At 48.4% G+C, this 20,731-nt stretch overlaps 1 protein-coding gene across 3 annotated transcripts in view; it reads right to left on the minus strand.

Moving 5' to 3' along the window:
* Positions 1-17,382, minus strand: part of RBM19 (RNA binding motif protein 19) — a 160,117-nt gene extending 142,735 nt beyond the window's left edge. For 2 of the 3 annotated variants that reach the window (XM_031948648.1, XM_031948649.1), the window contains exons 1-12: positions 17,208-17,382; positions 9,322-9,504; positions 8,782-8,901; positions 8,048-8,086; positions 7,612-7,804; positions 6,488-6,729; positions 5,554-5,634; positions 4,800-4,878; positions 4,191-4,262; positions 3,080-3,277; positions 2,657-2,787; positions 1,191-1,309 (exon numbers count right to left, since the gene is read on the minus strand). In XM_031948648.1, the coding sequence (XP_031804508.1) occupies positions 1,191-1,309; positions 2,657-2,787; positions 3,080-3,277; positions 4,191-4,262; positions 4,800-4,878; positions 5,554-5,634; positions 6,488-6,729; positions 7,612-7,804; positions 8,048-8,086; positions 8,782-8,901; positions 9,322-9,504; positions 17,208-17,243 (1,493 nt within the window). In that variant the 5' untranslated portion in view covers positions 17,244-17,382. The remainder of the gene's footprint in view (positions 1-1,190; positions 1,310-2,656; positions 2,788-3,079; positions 3,278-4,190; positions 4,263-4,799; positions 4,879-5,553; positions 5,635-6,487; positions 6,730-7,611; positions 7,805-8,047; positions 8,087-8,781; positions 8,902-9,321; positions 9,505-17,207) is intronic. The other variant, XM_031948650.1, reaches the window with a different exon arrangement.
* Positions 17,383-20,731: the final 3,349 nt, after the last annotated feature.

The raw sequence follows: 20,731 nt of genomic DNA on the forward strand, positions 1-20,731 counted from the left end.
AGGACCTGGCACAGTGTAAAGAACACTAATTTTAGAACTAATTTAACTCTCAGCTCTGTTGCTTCCTACCTGTGTGAGGACAGGACAGCAGAGAGAACTCTGGACTTAAGAACCAGGCGAGCGAGAACCAACCACAGATAATTACCTGCTCTGTCACCCTGAGAAAGTCCCATGGCCCTCAGTTTCCTCACCCATACACCCATGATGCTAAACTCGGAAAGTTCGAGGGTCTCCTTCAGTTCTAATGATTACTCATTCACTCCTTGTCATGAGCCAGAACTTGAAACAAGGAGCCGAGTCAGTGGAATTGAGGAGACAATGGTTGTTTAGCTGGTGCTTAACAGTTCTCTGGTTCAGTCCATGGACTTGGTACTTACTACAGTTCTACAAGATTCACACTTTTGATAAGAGACCATATAAACTCAGACAAGCTCAGCCAGAAGCAGAACTGGAAGACAGAGACCGTGGTCCTCCTGCCTCCCCCACAGAAACCAAGACACATTCAGGAGGAGCTCAAGAAACTGGCAGAGGCAGAGGATACAAAGGCCGGCAGGCAGGAGCTCAAGCTTTCAGAACCAAGGAGAGAGAGAGGCCTAGAAAGCTAACCAGGCCCCAGGAAAGGAGACAAATCTTGGGAAGAGACAATAAAGGATTTGGACTTTAACCCCTGGCTACTCGTGTGGTGATTATTGAACTAAAAGGAAGGCTGCTCCCAGAGACCCCAAGAAAACCTCAACAGAGAACATTACATTTTAGAGAGAATATCACAAGCCCTCACAACCTAGAATTATTCCCAAAGGACAGAGAGGAAAGTGAGGCTGGGGAGGGGAAAGTAAGCCACTTTGCTGAGGTGATTGCAGCTAGAAAGTTTGTGAGGATGGATTTGAACTCAACAGCAGCGCCCTGGCCTCCACGGCCTATCACGCGGGTCAGGGGGAACACAACCCCCAATCCCTTCTCACTTGCCACATGTCGTGGCTGTCGATCTTTAAGCACTTTGCAAACACTCCCTCGTTTGTGCCTCACAAGTGCCCCAGGTGACCAGTGAGAGTGATCTGTCCACAGCAGAGCAGCAAGGACGTGCTGGGGGCAGGACCTGAATCCAGATCACTCCGGCTCTACTCCCCCTGTGCCATGAGGCCCCACGCTGCCACTCCCTCTGAAGGCACCCAGAGAGGAAAGACAAGGACCTGGAACTGCTGGCTTTGTCCTTCAATGCCTTCTTCTTCTTGTAGGAAGCCGGTTCTGCGTCCGAGCTTTCGCTGGGCTCCTTCTTGATGGTGGAGGGGAGCACGTGGAGCATGCGGCCCTGGGAGGGAGGAGAAGCTGCTGACACGAGCCCTGAGCTCTCTCAGCCTCCCCACCACCACCCTGGGGGGCCAGGAGCCTTACTCCATGGGGCACTCATCCCAATGACCCCGATAGCAGCCCCAGAGGTGGAGACAGCCCTTTTGAGCTTGCAAAGCCCTTGAGGATGCTCTCGGGTGAGCTGTGACCCTGGGAGGCGGGGCCACTCCACAGATGGCACTGCCACATCTCCAAATCACAGACCCCAGGAACAAAAGGGCCTTGCCCCCAACATCTGGCAGAAGGGGGGTTCTGAAGCAGGGCCACCTCTCCCTCCACCATCCCAAGCTGTCTCCCTGAAAGAGTACTAGCTTAATTTCAGGAGCCTGCCATTCAACTTCATTCAATCAAGCACACGGATTTTTCCTAAAATGACCTCTTTGTTCTAACCCTGAGAGCCAAGTGCCACAGATGTCAAGCCCCAAATGAGGCAAGTCACTACCCTCTGGGCTACCCGCTTTTGGTGAGGGCAGCGGTTCTCTGGCTTTGGGGCTCTGGACTCCTCACTCTCTTGAAAACGATTAAAGGTCCCTGAGAACTTTTGATTATGGGACCGTAGCTATCGGTTTTTACCATATTAGAAATTTTAAATTCTAAAGTATTATTATCAAAATAGTTTTGACCCTGAAAGGGCCTGGGAGACCCCCAGGGATCTGAGAATCCCTTATAAGGTGTGTGGACACAGAAGCCAGTGGAGAGGCCGGTACTGACTCTGAAGTGGAAGGGGCTCATGAAAGGCCCTCCATGTTCTGGAGGAGGGGGCAGGCACCCGAGCTGTGCTCTGAGGGGAGCCAGGAATTGCGAGGGTTACAGAAAAGGAGGCATGAAGTTCAGAGATGGGGAAGACAGAGGTGGAGATGGGCTGGCAGCTGTGGAGAAGAGCTTATCTCGTGTGACTGCAGGGGAGAAGAGCGTAGGACAGTGGAAGGAATTAAGTCTGGAAAAGCAGGAAGAGGACGAGGAGGGCTTCTGACGGCAAGGCAAGGACTTTGTGTTTTATCCTAGAGACAAGGGGGAGCCATGGAAGATGCCCAAGCTGGGGAGGTGACGGGCCTGGGTTTTAGGATGACCAATGTGGTGATCGTGTGGATGAAATGGAGAAGGGAGAGGCTGGAGGGAGGAAGACCACGCTGAAGTTGGGGAAGGGCCATCAGGGAATGAGGGAAGAGCTGAGCGGTGGGACTGGTGCTGCTGGGGTGGAAGGGGCAGCACCTGGCACCCAGCCAGACTGGGGTGGGGGGGTGGCAGCAGCCACAGACGGCCCCAAGGGCGCGGTTCTGGTGTCTGGGGTGGAGGGAGCACTGCTCACCTGGAAGACCTGTCCGTCCACTTCTGCGAAGGCCTTCACTGCGTGCTCGGGGAACATGTATGTAACGAAAGCAAAGCCCTTGGGTTTCTTGGTGAGACCGTCTATGGGATAGTGGATCTCGGACAGCGGGCCTGTGCAGAAAGGACAAATGGGGGCCCTGAAAATACTGGCATGCATGATCCCGTCCAAGGGTATGTGGCTTCGGGTCTATGTACAAAAAGCACTTTTCCCTCAGTTTAGAGATAGGGAAACTGAGGCAGTGAAAAAACCAGTAGCTTGTCCGAGGTAAGAGTTAACAAGTAATAAGAGTCAAAAGCTCCCTCTGGGCTTCTGGGGATGAGTCCAGGCACGGAGAGACCTCCGACCTCCCGGCCTGACCTTCTCAAGTCCTCACATTCCCATCAGGGTCAAGCAAGCCCTTACCGTATTTGGCAAATATCTTCTCGAGGTCCTCTTCGGTGCTGGTGTAGGGCAGGTTTCGCACAAAGAGCCTCCCTGAGTCGGCCAGGTCCTCCTCCTCCTCCCCCTCCTTGAGCTCCCGGCCCTGCCACACCTTCTTGTCCTGGGGCTTGGGGCCCACCCGGGGGCCCTTCTCCCGGAACACCTCGATGTAGCGGCCGCCTTGGGGGAGGAAAAGGGGCAGAGGCAACTCAGAGGCCGGACCCAGCTTCCCGCTACCTAGACACTGGGGCCGAGGCAGGCGAGGCGACCACGGCCATCAGGCCGGCCGAGGGGCCGAGGGGCGTTCGAGTGAAGCCCTCTCGCCCCTTCCCAGGAAAGGCCCCTATTCTTATAGTAAAGATAGATACCCTTATATCGGTGTAGTGGCTACATAATTAAACAATATTAATAGAGATAAGTCACTATTGTTGTCCATAAGTTAATTACTGAGAGGCAACCTGATAAAGATCTTACTAAGCTCTGAATTCATATTGGGAATAGCGGACACCTGACTTGTCTACGGCTCTCCAACTCTCACCCTTCAGGGCCTCTGACAAAGCAATTCTTGGCTTTAGTTTCCTGATCTATAAAGAAAAATGGAACTCTGAGATCTGGAAGGCCCCTCCCGCCCCAACATCCCCTGTTCTAGGGCCCCTCCCACCCACAGGCTTCCCAGCTGCCCTCCCCCCAATAGCAGTGACAGGGCCCAGAGAGCGGGACCTCTTGGGCTTTACCCACTCCAACATTGAGGGCAGAGCCTGGCACACCACAAGCACTCAATCTATGCCCTTTATTCACTGACTCATTCACGTGCGCATCCAACAGGCTGGAGCAGCTCCCCACTGTCCATCTCGAGGACGTCCCCGTCTCCTCCCGCCCCCTCCGCATGCAGCCCACCTGGCCCTCCTGCCACTGCTCAGAGGATATTCCACTTCCAGTCTCCACACCTCCCCCTGGAAGGCCCGCCCTGCCCGCCTCCGCACCTCTCGGAAGCCCTGGTCTCCTTCCAGATTCGGCTCAAGCACCACCTCTGTCACTGAGCCTTCAGGACCCCCTCCCCCACAAAAGCCCCCGACCCGTGGCCCCTCCTCACCCATGTACTCCTTGTTGTGCTTCAGGGCTTTCTCCACGTCCCCTTCGCTGCTGAAATCCACAAAGACGTAGCCTGGGACAGGACAAAGGGCCCAGATGAGCTCTGGGGGCAGCAGGTGGCACACGCCCCATGTGTGCCACGTGCACACGCTCAGTGCCCACACACAGCATGGCAGCACTCATGGGTACGGTGCACTCACAATGCACACAGAGACATAGATACACTCGTGCACTCACAAAGCACAAGCACACAGACACACATATACACGTGTACACGATGCACTCACAACGTGCACACACATTCTCTGACAGCGGTAGCGAGGCTGGACAGCCCCTCTATCTCCCGGCACGCTGGCCGGCTCTCCCAGACCGCAGGTGCAGTGAAGGCGCCAACTGGCCCGGGGAGAGGGTGTGAGCTCCCGGGGAGCCACCGCCTAGTGCGGGTACTCAGCCCCGTGGAAACACCTGTGTCCAACTATGTGGGGGACTCTGGGAAGGTGAGGAAAGACAAAGTGGGGACTAATTCACCTCCCGAATGATCTGCCCCACACAAAGGAGAGTGAGAATGGCTTCAGCCTCTGCCTCCTAACCGCAGCCTCCCCGCTATTACCTGTCTTGTTGCCGTGAGCATTCCGTACGATGCGGATGGCCACGGGCTTGAGGGGCACCAGGAATTCCCTGACATTTTGCTGGAAAGTGAAGGAAAAAAAAGATGAAAAAAAATTGGATCAACTCAATTGAAGGAATGAGGCAAAAACATGAAACTCTGCCAGGCGGCCTTTGGAAATTGGGTCCCGTGAGAGCCTGGCTGTCCTGCTGGGATGAGGGCACTTCCCTGCCAGGATGCCCGCCGGGAGACTCGCCAGCTAACGGCTGGAAATGGGGACTGGGCCGTCAATTGGGCAGAAGACAGAACTTCTGGCCCTTGATGTGTTTCATAGGGATCTCTCGGAGGAAGGTTTCAACAATTACAAACAGTTATTTCAAAATAAGTGTATGGAATGGGGAGGCTTCTAAGTGTGGGCGAATATCTGGGTTCTCTGTTTCCAAACATGACAAGCTACCCACGGAGAATGCCCCCATCGCCTTGGCCAACAGACTGCTGATGCGCAACTAGGTCATGCCCGTCCCTGGAGCTGTACTTGAAGCCAGACTGGCATGACTGCCCGAGCGTGGTGCCCTGGCAGAGCACCCAAGGGCACCCCCAGGCCATGAGGATGCCCCCCACCCCCCAGCACCCTCTGGGCTCCCCTCCCGGCAGGAAGCTTCCCTGGTCCTCCCTCTCCCAAATTCACCCAGTGCATGACAAGGGCCCTGAGGAAGGCCCACAAAGCATTTCTGCCATGACATGAGACAACGCTGACCTCCGTGACATTGAATGGCGCTCCACGCAGCTTCACTGTGTAAGCAGTGGTTGGCTCCGACTGGGCGGCTGGCTTCGTCACCTGGATGGTCACCAGAGAAGACAAAGGGGACAGACATGAGAGGAAGGCCCCAGGGGTGGGGAAACTGGCCGCCATGATGGGCAAGGCCAGGCCGCCATGATGGGCAAGGCCAGGCTGGGAGGGCCGGGAGGCCGGAGCCCCACTGCAGAGGAGGTCACCTCCAGGACCAGCACTTCAGGGCCATCTCTATTCCCTCTCCTAATTCAAAAGGGCCCTCTGGTGACTGATGTATTATGGATCTTGTGGACAAGAAGTAGGGCTAGGGGACAAAAGAGGAGTCTTTAGTGAGTGGTAGGGCAGGGGACAGGAGAGAGAGAATGCAAAGAGATCAAGAGAAGGGAAAAAGAAGAAAGAAGGAAAAAGGAGAAGGAAAAAAAGAGAGGAGGGAAAAAGTAAGGGGAGGGGAAAAGGAAGGGGAAGAAAAAGGAGGTGGAAAGAAAAAGGAGAGGGGGGAAAAGGAGAGGGAAGGGGAAAAGGAGAGGGGGGAAAGAGAGGAGGGGAAAGGAGAGGGGGGGGAAAGGAGAGGGAGGAGGGAAGGGACTGAAAGAAGGACAGGAACAGGAATGGGGTGGGGGGGCGCGCAGTGGGGACTAATCACCCAGGCTCCTGGGCAGTAGGAGTCTGGGGAGAGGAGCAGTTCACCCACAGGATCAATGGTGTCAGAGGCTGTCCATCTGGGGGAAAGCGGCCCCCAGGGGCTCCTGGGCTGGGGGGGAGGGACCACAGCCGCTGCTGGAACCTGAGCCTGGCCAGTCCCTGTCCCGATTTCCTGACCTCTTTGAAATAACCTCAAGCCCATGGGATCAGAGACCCCTCCTCCTTTAGGGGCACCCACCCGCTGGGGTCTCCGCACCTCTCCCTTGGATGCTGGGGGCTTCTTGCCCCGAGCCTTGGTGTGCTCCTCTTCTGGGCCAGACCCTCCGTCCTGGGGGCGCCCAGAGCCCGGCGTCAGAGGCTCCTCTTCCTCCTCACACGCTTCTTCATCTTCACTCTCCTCCTCCTCCGAGGAATCCGCTCTCACCACCTTGGATTTCAAGTAGTCCATGTCGGAAAGCTCCTTCTGCTCCGCGGCCTTCACCCCAGAGCTCGCCTCTGCTTGAAGAATAACGGAAGGCCAAGTCAAGGCAGGGGGAGGGGGAGATTGTTCTCATGCTAGGCCCAAGTTCGAAAGCCTCCAGAGACACTGACCAGCTGTGAGACTCCTCTGGGCTCGAGCATCTCCACCCGGCAAATGAGAGCCGGACGCGAGGTACTCTGGGCCGTCTGCTCCCAGTCCACAAGCCTGGGGTGTTCAGCCCCTCCATGAGTCTGTGCTCGAAGAGCTCAGCTCCCCAGGCAGGATCACGCGGGCTCTGGGGGTCAGAGGCTGGCAGCCAGTGGGGGCTCGGGGCAGTGTCTGCCTGGAGTCTGGGGGACGGAAGAGCCCAAAGTGCACAGTGCGAATCCTGCCTCAGGAGTTGCAGCAACTCTGTTCCAACCTGGGCTGCACCAAGAGTACTGTAGAGGACTCAGTGTTCTCCGCGAGGGAGAGGAAGCAGGGCCAGGAATTGCAAAATTCCAGGACCCAAAGGGGACATCAGGGCTGGGAGGCATCCTTGTGTTTATCTAGCCGGGGAAACTGGAATCTAAGGAGGGGAGTCACTGGCACAGCTCATCCTGGACCCCAGGGCCCCTCGTGAAGCTCCATCTATTTGGCCTCAAGGACCTTCCAACTTTCAGTCCTCCAGCCCTGAGGAACCAGGGGTCCTGCACCCACCACAAACCTGCCCGCCAGAGGGGAAGAACCTGCCCGCTTTCCTTCTCTGAACAGCCAACCAAACCACACCTGGACTCCAGGCAGGACCCAGGGCTCATGGGAGAGGGCCTTGGTTCCCAGGCCCTGTGGCCTGTTCTGAGGAGACGATGAGCGGGTATAGCATCGGAAGGGATGTAAAGAGACACACACATACTCTCTCTCTCTCTCTCTCTCTCACTCACTTTCAGAGTCTTCATCCTCTCCGTCCTCTTCGCTCTCTTGCCCAGAGTCAGAATCAAAGTTCAGATAGTCGTCGTCCCTCTTGACCTTCCCTTTCCTGGGCTCCACCTCTACAGTGTCGTTGGCCCACGTGGCCACCTGGTTCCGCTTCTGATGAACCATCAGGAATTCCTGGAACTCGGCGTCTTTCTTCAGCTGGAGGGAAGGGGGAGACAGAAGGGCAGGTGACCCAGGGCACTGACAGCCACCTCCCTGCCCATGACTCAGCCACTGAAGCCATATGGAGGCCGGAGCTGTGCCCTCTGACCCAGAAGAAAGCTCAGGGGCAGTGGGTCTGCCCTCGGCTCTGTGAGCCGGCCCCGTCTCACCATGCCCCTTCCCTTCCCCGTCTGCCGCATACACACCACCCTTCTCTTGCCAAAAATGGTTCACACTCACCTTTTCCAATTCGCCTGTTACCTTTTTTTTCTTTTTATCCTAAAAGTAGAGGGAACAGTCAGTGACAATCAGTGTTTCGCCCAAGCCGTGGTTAGTAGACAGCACTGGTCTAGACTTCCCTATATGAAACCTTCCTGTTCTTCAATGTCACCTAGCGGGACTTGGAGACGGTCGGAGTTCTCTTCCCAAACCAGCCTTCCCTTCTATGGGGGCCAGTGCTTCCGTGCTTTCTCAGGCCGGGCTGACAGCCCAAGTGCGGAAAATCCTTGGTCCCCTCACCCCCTCTGCCTGGCAGCTGCTAATCGGGGCCCAGGGGCCGCCCCCTGAGGCTTTTGGCGAAGTCACAGAACCACAAAAGTCCAAAGCTGAGACAGACCTCCGAGCACTTACTCTAAGCCATGTCTGCAAGACACCCACGCGGCCATCCAGCCTCTACATGGAAAGTGCCAGTTGTGGAAAGCCTGTAACAGCCCAGGCCCCTCTAGGACAGCTCTTGTGGTCAATGTGCTTCCCCTTCTACCCACCGCTCCTACTTTTGCCCTCTGGAGCCTGAGAGAACAAATCTGAATGTTCTCTTTCCCCTCAAGGATATTCCCCCCCAGCTGCTTCAGCCGAAACCCCTGCAGCATGACCTCAAGCCCCTTCGCCACCTTGGCTGGGCTCCCCGGAGGCTCCGTCCAGCCCCATGCTGAGCCCTCTGAGCACGTCAGGGAGGTGGAAGTCATATTCCTTACCTTCTGAGTTTCAGAAACTGCAGGACTTTTTTCAGGTGTCCTTGGCTGGGTGGCTTTTTGGGAGTGTTTGCTCCAGGCTCGGGGCTTAGAGGGATCTCCAAATGACTTGCAGAACTCCACCTAAGGGAGACAGAAGGAAACAAAGAGGCTCTTTAAAGTCCTTCCCTCCATGGAAGAGGTGGACCGCCAGGATCCCCCCCCCCCGGACTGCAGCCCGGGGAGGACACGAAAACATAGTGGGAAGAACAACATTGAGATAGAAGCAAGAGGAAAGGAACAGAGACTAGAGACTTTTACTAAGCTCCATGAAGGCAGAGATTTTGCCTTAGGAAAACTCTGTATTTTCTTCTGGAAGTTCTGCAAACAATAGGGGCTAAATAAATATTTCCCAAAGGAAGGAATTCATCCAGGACACAGAAAAGACCCAGACCTCCCTAGAGCTCAGAGGTGACTAATGGTGGAATGAGGCATCAGCCAATTAAGTGGCAAACAGGTGTGGGGCCATGTGAAGAGCCACGTATGCAGCCGGGGCCGACTCACCGTGACCCGAGAAGTGTCGATAAAGCTCCGATGGAAGTGGTCCAGGGCATTCTGCGCCTCCTCTTCACTCTTGAAACCAATGAAGCCGAACTTGCGGAACTTGCCATCCTTGGTGAATTTGAGACTGCAGTCGGTCAGGGTGCCGAAGGCTGCAAAAAGCTGCCGGAATCGCTCCTCCTTCATCTGAGGGAGAGGAAGAGACAAAGGCTGACATGGAGACAGCATTTTACAGCTCATCTGAGACCATCAACTGCTTTGTGAGTGAAAGGACGCCACTGGGGCTCCAAGAGGTGAAATCACCTGCTCACAGTCCCCAGCTAGTAAGCGTCAGGATCAGAACCCAGGGCTGCCTGACTTCAAGTCGGACGCTCTCCCCATCAGGCCCCTTCCCCCCAAGGGGAACACGGGCCACTGCACTGTTCCCCGAGAGGGGAAGGACCTCTGACAATGACAATGGTGGAGGTAGCTAGATTGTCCTGCTCTGTTCCTGTTCCTGACATTCAGTGGAACACAAGGTATGGCTCTTATCATCCTCTCTGCTCCTCGAGCACCCAGACATACTCTGTATATTTTGTTTTCACAAACTGTGCTCTTGGTACTTTGGCTCTCTACAATATAAGCTCCTTGAGGGCAAGGCCTGCTTTATCTTTGGATCTCCAGCTCCTACAGCAGTTCCTGCCATAAAAGAGTTGCTTAATCAATACAGTTTGAACTGATTTGATATGAACTTGCAGTTTCCTCATCTTCCCTACTCCAACCCAGAACAGTCACCAGGAGTATCTATACAAAGTACATTTTAGATTTTTTTCAGGAAGATAACACCATCACTATGTCATATGCTATTATTTCAATTGAAATAAATACCGAGCTTTATCTAAGGGGGACAGAAAGGGAACATTTATTAAGCACTTATTATATACAGATACTTTTAAGCATTTTACAAATATTATCTCGTTGGATGCCCATCAGTTGGAGAATGGCTGAATAAATTGTGGTATATGAATGTTATGGAATATTATTGTTCTGTAAGAAATGAGCAGCAGGAGAATTTTAGAAAGGCCTGGAGAGACTTTTTTTTTTTTTTTAATAGCCTTTTATTTACAGGATATATGCATGGGTAACTTTACAGCATTAACAATTGCCAAACCTCTTGTTCCAATTTTTCACCTCTTACAGCCTGGAGAGACTTACATGAAACTGATGCTGAATGAAAAAAGCAGGACCAGGATATCATTATGTACTTCAACTAGAACACTATATGATGATCGATTCTGATGGACATGGCCATCTCCAGTAATGAGATGAACTAAATCAGTTCCAATGGAGCAGTAATAAAGAGAACCAGCTACACCCAGTGAAAGAACTCTGGAAGATGAGTGTGAACCAGTACATAGCATTTCCACTCCTTCTGTTATTGTCTGTTTGCATTTTTGTTTTCCTTCTCAGGTTATTTTTACCTTATTTCTAAATTCGATTTTTTCTTGTGCAGCAAAATAACTGTATAAATATGTATAGATACATTCCATTTAACATATATTTTAACATATTTAACATGTATTGGACTACCTGCCATCTATGGGAGGGGGTGGAGGGAAGGAGGAGAAAAGGTGGAACAGAAGGTTTTGCAAGGGTCAATCCTGAACAATTACATGCATATATCTTGTAAAAAAAAAAAAGCTATTATATATATATATATATATATATATATATATGTATATATATATATATATATACATATATATATATATATATAAAATCTTGTTTGATCTTCACAACACTCTGAAAGGCAGGGTTATTGAGCCCCACTTTACAACTGAGGGTTCTGAGGCAGATTAAGAACAAAGGCTATTAAGTTGGGAGGGTCCCAAGAAATCCTCCATTTAGATACCTTCAATTTTTGGAAAAAGGAACAGAAACTGGCATAGCTCACATGACTCACTTGGAGCCACACAGGAAAAAAGCCAGAGCACTGGGACTGAAGTCCAAAGCATTTGCTTCCCATTCTATTGTTCCCTTCATTGGCTATCAAGATGATGAAAGGCAGTGTAGGCTAGTGGGGAAAGCCTGGATTTGGATCCACAAGCAAAAGGGTTGATCTCTTCTCTCCTCTGTTCTTTCCTGCTACCTTTGGTCATTCTCGAAGCTGAGATCCTCCTTCTTTCCCAAGCGCAGACACTGGGGCAGGTCGAAGATGAGGCAGAGGCAGACCCCCGACTCTTCACAGCCACTTCCAACCCTCTCCTTTCTACCAGTTCTCAGGTCATGCACCCTTCTTTTTTTAAGGCTGTTAGCATCTGACTTACAGTCTTTTCCTTCACCACAACATATTTAGGGATATTGATATCTATCAGTGGCCCTGCAAATATGGTAGCCTACCATTTCAACAACTCCAATGACCTGCACCTTTACCTGTCCTGAGCCATAAATACAGTACTACCCTGGATCCACAGTTCTATCTGCATGATCTAGAAATAGGCAATTCCCGATGGTAATCTTTTATTCTTATCATGACCACTGCCTCATTCCTCATAAGCCTTGTCTCATTACTCAGCCCACGTGGTTGTCCCATTCTTCCTCTGTCCTCCTTTTTCTTCCTTTCAAACTTGAACTGATAATGAACTAAATCAACCCTAAACAGTCTTCAATTTTCCCATCCCTCTCTCTGCCTGGCCCCATGGCCACTTGTACCTGGCCAGACCACAAGCCTGGGTCACCCCCATCATATAGATGGCACATGCCTTCTCTGCTCCTGTTCCCATGCTCCTGCGCATCAATGGAAGACATCATTTCACTGTCCATGTCAGCTGAGTCCACTACAAATTTATGCTGTTTATTTTCTACAGGTTTTCACTTCTGCCTGGCAAGCCTTTTATTTTTCTTGAATTGAACAGCATTCTCCTCACAATGGCCATATCAAACCTTTTTTTTTTTTTTTTCCACTCAAGCCTCTTACACTATTGCTTTCCCATTCCTTCTCTGAGCAGAGGACTTCATCTCCCATTTTAAAGAGAAAATCAAGATGGCCAGCCATGAGCTTCCCTTCCCCCCATTTCAATAAATCAGAGTCCCTCCACACCATCCTCCATTATAGCTCCAAGGAGAAGGTGGCCATCTCTCCTTGCCGAGGGCAATTCCCTTACTTGTGTCTTTGAGAATCCCTTTTCTCTCTGAATCTTAGTATCTCCTCTTTATTCACTGGTTTCTTTCCTGCTGCCCACCCTTAGCCTTTCTTAACCTTCACTGGAACCTCGAATGCCCAGAAGCTTCTTTCCCTTCTCTCTCCTCTTTTTCATTGACAAATTCCTAACGGAAAACCTTCACTGCTTTCTCTTCCTCACCTCCTATTCAGCACTCTATCTACCTTTGTGATCTGGTTTTTGACCTCAGCATTCAACTGAAAAGGCTCTCTCCAGATAACCAATGAACTCCTAAGTGTCCAACCTGATGCTGTTTTCAGTGCTCATCCTTCCTGACCTCTATAGGCCATGACGGCACCCCCTCCCCTCCTGGTTCTTTCCCTACCTAGCTTCAGTCTCCATGGCTCATAAATCTCCATTATGCCCCCTATAATGGCTCCCAAGGCTCTCCTCTGCTCCCTTCAAACCCCTCTTTCTGGATGACCTCATCAGTTCCTATAGGTTTCTAGACAGATGTTTTCCAGATATGTACACAAACAGACAGATATATGTACATATGCATGCCCTCACAACCCTATTTATCTCTCCCCCAACTTCAGACCACCATGTCCTTTTGAACATTTCCAACTGATGTTCCATCAAACATGCCCCAAAGAGAATGCATTAACTTCCCCAAAGCTGGCCCTTCCTCCAAATGCTCCTGTGCCTGGTGGTGGTGCTGGTATAGGGTGCTCCCCTGTACTTCCAATTTCCCAGGTTCCCAACTTTCAAGCCTGCCTTGCCATTTGTATCCCTTAGCTCCTGATATCCCATCAGGAGGCACACCTTGTTCATGCTTACTCTCCAACATAATTCCTACCTGTCCCTTGCTCTCCAGCACACAGCCACCATTTTTTTTCCCAGCGCTAACTGCCTCTTCCTTGAATTACTGTAACAATCTTCTATTTGGAATCTCAACTTCCGGTGTCTCTCCTTTCTAATCCATCTTCCACACAAAGGACAAAATCTTTTGAAAGCACATGTGACCAGATAAGTCCCAAGCTCAAGTTCAGAGTGGCTTTCTCTTTATTTTAGGATACAAAATAAACTCTTGCTACAGGCTTTAAAAACCTCCACCATTTGGCTACAGTTTATCTTTCTACGTTTACTTCCCATATGAAGCTGGCTATCTTGCTGTTCCATTATTCAACATTCCATCCTTAGCCTCTGTGTTTTTTCCACAGGCTATACATGACCCTGGCAAGTCATTTTAACCTGTTTGCCTCAGTTTCTTATGTATAAGTTAGAGGACCAGGGTGGATGGCTTTTTAAACCCCTTGTACCCACTCCTGGACTCCTTTGACACTTCAGGAACCAACTCCTGGTTATTTCAGGGGTTTGTGTCCTCCTCAACTCATTATGCATATATTTGTCAATCAGTCAATCAATCAATCAATCAACATTTACTAAGAATTAAGCACTGAGGATAGGAAGAAAGTAAATGAAAATCCCAGCTGTCAAGGAGCTCACTGTTTTAGGAGCAGCTAGGTGGCGCAGTGGATAGAGCACCAGCCCTGAAGTCAGGAGGACTTGAGTTCAAATTTGGCCTCAGACACTTAACACTTACTAGCTATGTGACCCTGGGCAAGTCACTTAACCCCAATGGCCTCAGTTTAAAAAAAAAAAAGAGCTCACAGTCAAATAATATGGGCAAGTCACTTCATCCTGTTTGCCTCAGTTTTCTCATCTATAAAATGAGCTAGAAATGTCCAGTATCTGCCATGAAAACTCCAAATGAGACTACCAAGAGTCCAATATGAGTTAAATGACTGAAAACAACAGATCTCATAATCATTGTCTGTTGGCATGCTCTAATGTTCCAGGGGAATATAATCTCCTTGGGAGAAGGGAACATTTTTCATTTTGCTTTTATAGCCCCAACCCTGTGCATACAATTGGTGCTTAATAAATGCTCGTTGGGCCAGACTGCTTTGAGTAAAGGATCTAACATTTACTTGCTGTAAGATTATGGGCTAGTCATTTCTCTTTTTTCAGACTCAATTTTCTCAGTTATGATACTTGCATGCCATATACCCACAGGATTGCTGTGATAAATGACTTTTACATTAAATATAAGAAATTCATCCTTTGTTAAACAATAGTTAACAATTATACAGCCTTGCTATGTGCTATGTTTAGATGTCTCATAATAATGACCTCATTTGATCCTCCTAAAAACCCTATGATTTTTTTTTGTATTTACAGATGAGGGAACTGAGACAAATAAAAGTTAAGCACCTTGTCCAGAGCCACACTGCTAGTCAGTAACCAAGTCAGATTTGAACACGGGTCGTCCCAATTGCCAACCCAGCATTCTATTGAATCATTATCTAATCAAAGGAAGAAATACTAAAATTCCACCTAACCAAATGGGGAAAGGAGACAAGGCTGTGGCCTGAACTGGGTCAGTTTTCTCATTGGCAAAGTGAGGGACTGGACCAGATGATCTCAAAAGACTTTGCTAGGTCTAGATATAGGAAAGCACAAACCCCATTCCTCCTAAACATGCAAAAAGCTGAGAGCTCTCCATAGGTTACTGCCAACAGCAGGCAGGTTCTGTATTGTCCTGTCACAACTCTAGAAGCCACAGTAGAGAGAGCAGAAAATCTGAAGATCCAGGGAAGGCCTGATTGATAGATGGAAAGTGCCATACCTTCAAAAAGTGTCCCAGGAACCAACTCTGACCCCAACGGAAAATCCTAACATCTTCAATTTTTTCCACTTGCAACCCCTTTTGCCCAAGAATTTTTAATGCAACTCAAAGTATACAGGTGATATGGGCCAGAACTTGAAACAAGGTGCTAAGTCAGTGGAATTGATAGAGACAATGGTTATTTAGCAAGGTGCTTAACAGTTCTCTAGTTCAGTACATGTACTTAGTACTTACTATAGTTTTACAAGATTCACACCTTTGATAAAAGATCATATAAGCTCAAACTCAGCCAGAATGAGAATTAGAAGTGGGGGCAGGCTCTCCTCCTCCGCTTCTCCACTGAAACCAAGATCCGGAAGGCCTCCAGAAAACTAGCTGAGCCCCAAGTGAAGGAGATAAGACTTTGAAGGAGATAATAAAGGATTTGTACTTTAAACCCTGGCTACTCATGTGGTGATTACTGAACTGAAACGAAGGCCGCTCCCAGAGACCCCAAGAAAACCTCATCAGACAACATTACATTTTAGAAAGAATATTACATACAGGTATATAAAATATTGATACAAATCAGTTACTGATAATAAATCAAAAAGAAATGTGCACACGTGTTACGATTTCAGCACCAAGCTTGCAGTGAAGTCCTAATGCAACATAGGCAAGCGCCGCAAGAAATACTTCATATTCATTACATGTTTGATTCAGGATTACGTTTTCATGGTTGTATATTCAGAAACCTTTTACTGTTTGCCAAATTTTTCATGATCCCCACATTCAATTATATGATCTCATTTGGGATGAAGACAGCTTAAGAGTTTTGATTAAGCTGATAGTGTGCTTCTGTGAAATGCTTAAATCTATCTTATCGTTTGAAACTATCACCAGAAAGTCATCTGAAAAAATCAAGAAGACTAAAACAAGATGTTTTCATTCCCTTGGAAACCAATGAAAATAAGAGATAAAGAAGCCATCATTCGCCAAAGAATCTAAACTTCATGACTCCTCAAAGGCATAAAAAGCATTTCTCTCCCCCTACAATTCATTAAACTTCTGCCGGCGTCTTTCCCATGCCAAAGTTGGCACAATAGGTTGGGAGAATTGAGGACCACTGTCTGGATTGAAAGCCTGGTCACTAGGCTGGGATGGAGACTGGGACCAAAGTACTGAAAGTGAAATTCCCGGGCAAGACGACTGACAATCACAGATGCGCCCTATACTGATGGGAGCAAAGTAATCAGCAAGTCAGCCTCCATCCAGACTGTCCTCCTGCACAAAAGGATACTATTGGATCAAATGATTCCAAGGTTCTCTCCTAGCTCTAGATTCAGCAATCTTGGATCCAGTGAGTCATTTGATTGGGAGAGAGGAAGTGATAATGCACAGTTCTACTATACCCTAACCCTGGTTAATTTCCAAGATGAGTAACTTTGTATCAATTGGATCCGCGAACATTTATTAAGTATTTATTTTGTGTTGGATATTGGAGGACAGAAAGACAAATAGAACAACAGTTCCTGACCTCAAGAAACTGACATTCTTTAGAACAGACGCACTCCCTCTAGCAAAGATGACCACAACCAAAAAGAAATTTACACCGTGAGACGCTTCCCAAACAGATTACAGGCAAAAGGCAGGACGCAGTGGGCATCCAGAGCAGACAACCTAGAACGTGTTATTTACGAGCTAGAAGCTGGACGCTCAATTAATCAGCAAACACTTATTAAGTGCCTACTCTATACCCAGGTCACCTCCGGGCTAAAAAGCGGCCCCAGGAGGCCAGGAAATTGATATTAAATTGTCATCCCCATTTCCTGGATGAGGGCTGGAATCCCCAGTTCAAATCCCTTCCCTCATTTTACACAGAAGGAAACCAAGGCTTCAGGGAGGGGAAGGGGCTTGCCCAGCTGGTAAACCGCAAAGATGGGGGGCCTGGGAAGTCCCGGACAGAGACGGACAGCGCAGCCACCACGGCAAGTGAGCGCCGGGTCCAAGGGGGAACCTCTCCCCGCACCCCAGAACCTCCCACGGCCTCTAAAGACTTCCCCTAGGGTTGTGCTCACCCCGCTCGGCAGATTCTTGACGATAAGTCGCGACATGGCGAAAGGCTGCGCGTTTCTGCGACTGAAGAGGACCAGATCGGGACAAGGCTCTCCCGGCAAAGCGTTCACGCTGTCTGCCTGGGCGCCGCCATCTTGTGCGCCTGAAACGTAGTCACGTGGCACGCGGATCCATGCAGGAAGCGGGTGTGACGGAAAACCAACAAGCCACGCCTCCGGCCAGAGGAGTGGGGCGGAGAAGCTAGCCAGAAGAGCCCACTTCTGCGCAGGCGTGGGGCCAAAGAGGCAAATGAGGAAGGGTGTGGGGAGGAGTCATGACCAGCAGAGGGCGCCGAGTAACAGGACAGAATCAATGGAGCAAAGCCTCTCGTCTGCTTTACAGTAGTCTTAAAGAGCTGAGGGAAAGGGGACGTGAACTCAGAGGGATCTGGACTAAAATCCAGGAGGAGCAGAAGAAGAAGAAAGGAAGAAGAGAAGAGGAGGAAGATAAGAAAGAAGAAGAAAGAAAAGGAGGAAGAAAGGAGGAGGAAAAAAGAAGAGGAGGAAAAGGAGGGGGAAGAGAAAAAGAGGAGGAAGATGAGAAGGAAGAAAGAGAAGGAAAAAAGGAGTAAGAGGAGAAGAATGAAGAAGAAAAGAGGAGAAGAAGAAAGGAGGAACAATAAGGAAAACAGGAGGAAGATGAGCAGAAAGAAGAAAGGAGGAGGAAAAGGAAAAAGAAGATGAACAGAAAGAAGAAAGAGGAGAGGGAAAAAAGGAGGTACAGGAGAAGGAAGATTAGTGGAAGGAAAAAGAGGAGGAAGAGGAGGAGAATGAAGGAAGAGGGAAAATAGGAGGAGGAGGAAGTAAAGGAGAAAATAAGAATAACCAGCATTAATGTTTTAAGGTTTGAAAAAAGTTTTCAAAACACTTTACACATATTTTATTACAGGTAGACAGCCAGTAGTGAAGTGGATATTGAGTCAGGAAGACCTGAGCACAAATATTTCTTTAGACATTTACTAACTGGATGAATCATTTAACCTTTGTCTGCCCTAGTTTCTTCATAAAAAATAGCACTACCTCATTATTGTGAGAATCAAAAGAAACAATAATTGTAAACCGCTTGGCATAATTCCTGGCCATACTCCATACTTCAACTGCATAATTTGAGAGACAGGTTAAGTGTCTTGCCCAAGGTCACTCAGCCAGTCAACAAGCTTTTATTAATTTTCTATTAAATGCCAGGCTCTAATTCCCCCAAAAGGCCAAAAAGTCTCTGCTGTCAAGGAGCTCAGTCCAAAAGAGTGGACAGTATACAGACATTTATGTACCAACAAACTCCACACAGGATCAGTTGACAGAAGGAAATAGTAGAATTAAGGGGACAGGAAAGGCTTTTTGTAGAAGGAAATGTTACAGCAGGGACCTGAAGGGAGCGAAGGAGGCCAAGAGGCAGAGATAGGGAGATAGAGCATCCCATACTCGGGGAGCAGCCAATGAAAATGCCTGGAATCTTAAGATAGAGGATCTTATGTGAGGAACAGCAAGGTTGCTTGATTCAGGAGATAATAGGGAGGTGATGGAGTTCAATGAACTCTCCTCCAGGAATACTGTGATCTACCAACATTAATCCTTGGCAGGACTTTCCATCTCTCACCTCCATGCCTTTGCATTGGCTCTTTCCCATGCCTGCATTGTTCTGTCCACTCTCTTCAGCCTCTTCCTTACACAGTGACTTCCTTCAAGCTTCAGTTCAGATCCTACTTTCTATGAAGAGCCTTTCTCAGTCTTTCCCTGCTCCTGTTCTTTTGAGATGATCTCCCTTCTATTCTGTAAACGTATAACTTGAATCTTCTTGTTCAATCTTTGTGATTTCAGGCTCTTTATGATCCCATTTGGGGGTCTCCTTGGCAGAGGTACTGGAATGGTCTGTCATTTCCCTTCTCCAATTCTTTTTACAGATGAAAAAAACTAAGGCAGATAGGGTTAAGTGACTTCCTCAGGATCACACAGCTAGTAAGTGTTTAAAGCCAGATTTGAACTTGGGTTTTCCTGACCTCAGGCCTGGTGTTCTAGCTATCCACTGTACTACCCAGTTGCTTGAAACTACCATTTTTTAATATGTTGTCTCCTCTAGTAGAATGTATATTTTTGATACTTGTTTTTGCTTTTCTTTCCATCCCCAACACTTAGTTCAGTATCTATCACATAGTCAGTCAACAACTATTTTTTAAGTGCTTCCTATGTGCCCGGCGCACTTAATAAAAGTTTGCTGACTGATTGATTGTCTGACAATGTTCTGACTCTGACACACTTTGATTCTATGTGGACATGATGAAGAACATTTACTAGCTGTATTTCCTAAGTCTATTCAAAAACAAGCCGTTTTATAACATATTGGGACCAGAGAAGTGAAGTCACTCCTCCCTTCTCACCTTGCTCTCTGGGTTTGTGATTCTTATTCACTCCCCTGCCAACTACATATTCACCAACATAATCTGCCCTGGGGAGCAGGATCTATTCAAGCCAGATTCTCAGATTACATATGGGAGAAAAATCCAACATAATCCAACCCAATCTGATAGTCTCCAAGCCAGTATCACCCCAGGTCATGACGAGGAAGAGCACCTGGACCCAATTAACTCCTCGCCCAGAGAAACAGGCCGGATGGAGGGAGGAGCAAAAGGGAGAACAGAAGGAAAGAAACAGGTGGAGAATGAGGATGGAAATTGAGATTTTAAAACTTTAGGGGACCATAGTAGCTCTGAGAAGGACTTCAGCACATAAATAAAGTATCAGAATTAGAAAGGCTCTTGAAATAGAGAATGTCAGAGCTAGAAAATCCTTAGAACAGAGAATTTCAAAGGTGAAAGAAGCCTTGGAACAAACATTAGTAGGGCTGAGAGAGACCTTGGAACACAAAATATCAGATGCAGGAGTATGCTGGGGTCAAATTTAACCATCTTGAAAGAGCTGATTGTTAAATTTTCAGAGTTATCATATATACCTAGGAAATTGACAAAGGTTACAAAAACAGGATTTCTTTGTTATTTTTGTTGTTTGTCTAGATATAAAAAAGTATTGTTAATGCAGATTAAATTTCAAAATATGTACACACTTTGCCCCCACAAAACATTTTGATGATATAAATCTTTATCATTTTAGAAAACCTCTGTGCAGAGCTAACTGAGATCTTAGACACCATATTGTTCAACTCTTCTCTTGTGCATATAAGGAAATGGGAATTCTAAATTTCAAAATGGTTGATCCATAGTCAAAAAGCTAGTTAGTCAGGACTAGATCCTAGATCCTGAGGCCTCTGCCTCAGTTTCCTCATCTGTAAAATGGAGATAATAATAGCATCTATTTACAGGGTTGTTGTGAAGATCATTTATGTGATGTTTATAAAGTGTTTTGCTTTATAAAGTTCTATAAAATGGTGTCTTTCTTGTCTGTCATCCCACTCTCCATATATAACTAACTGATATCTTTTTCCAGTTCCTATTTATCTGATGAGATTATTGCCAACTTTTCCTATGTTATTCTTT

Source organism: Sarcophilus harrisii, chromosome 1 (assembly GCF_902635505.1).
Source record: "Sarcophilus harrisii chromosome 1, mSarHar1.11, whole genome shotgun sequence".
In the NCBI taxonomy this organism is placed as follows: Eukaryota; Metazoa; Chordata; class Mammalia; order Dasyuromorphia; family Dasyuridae; genus Sarcophilus; species Sarcophilus harrisii.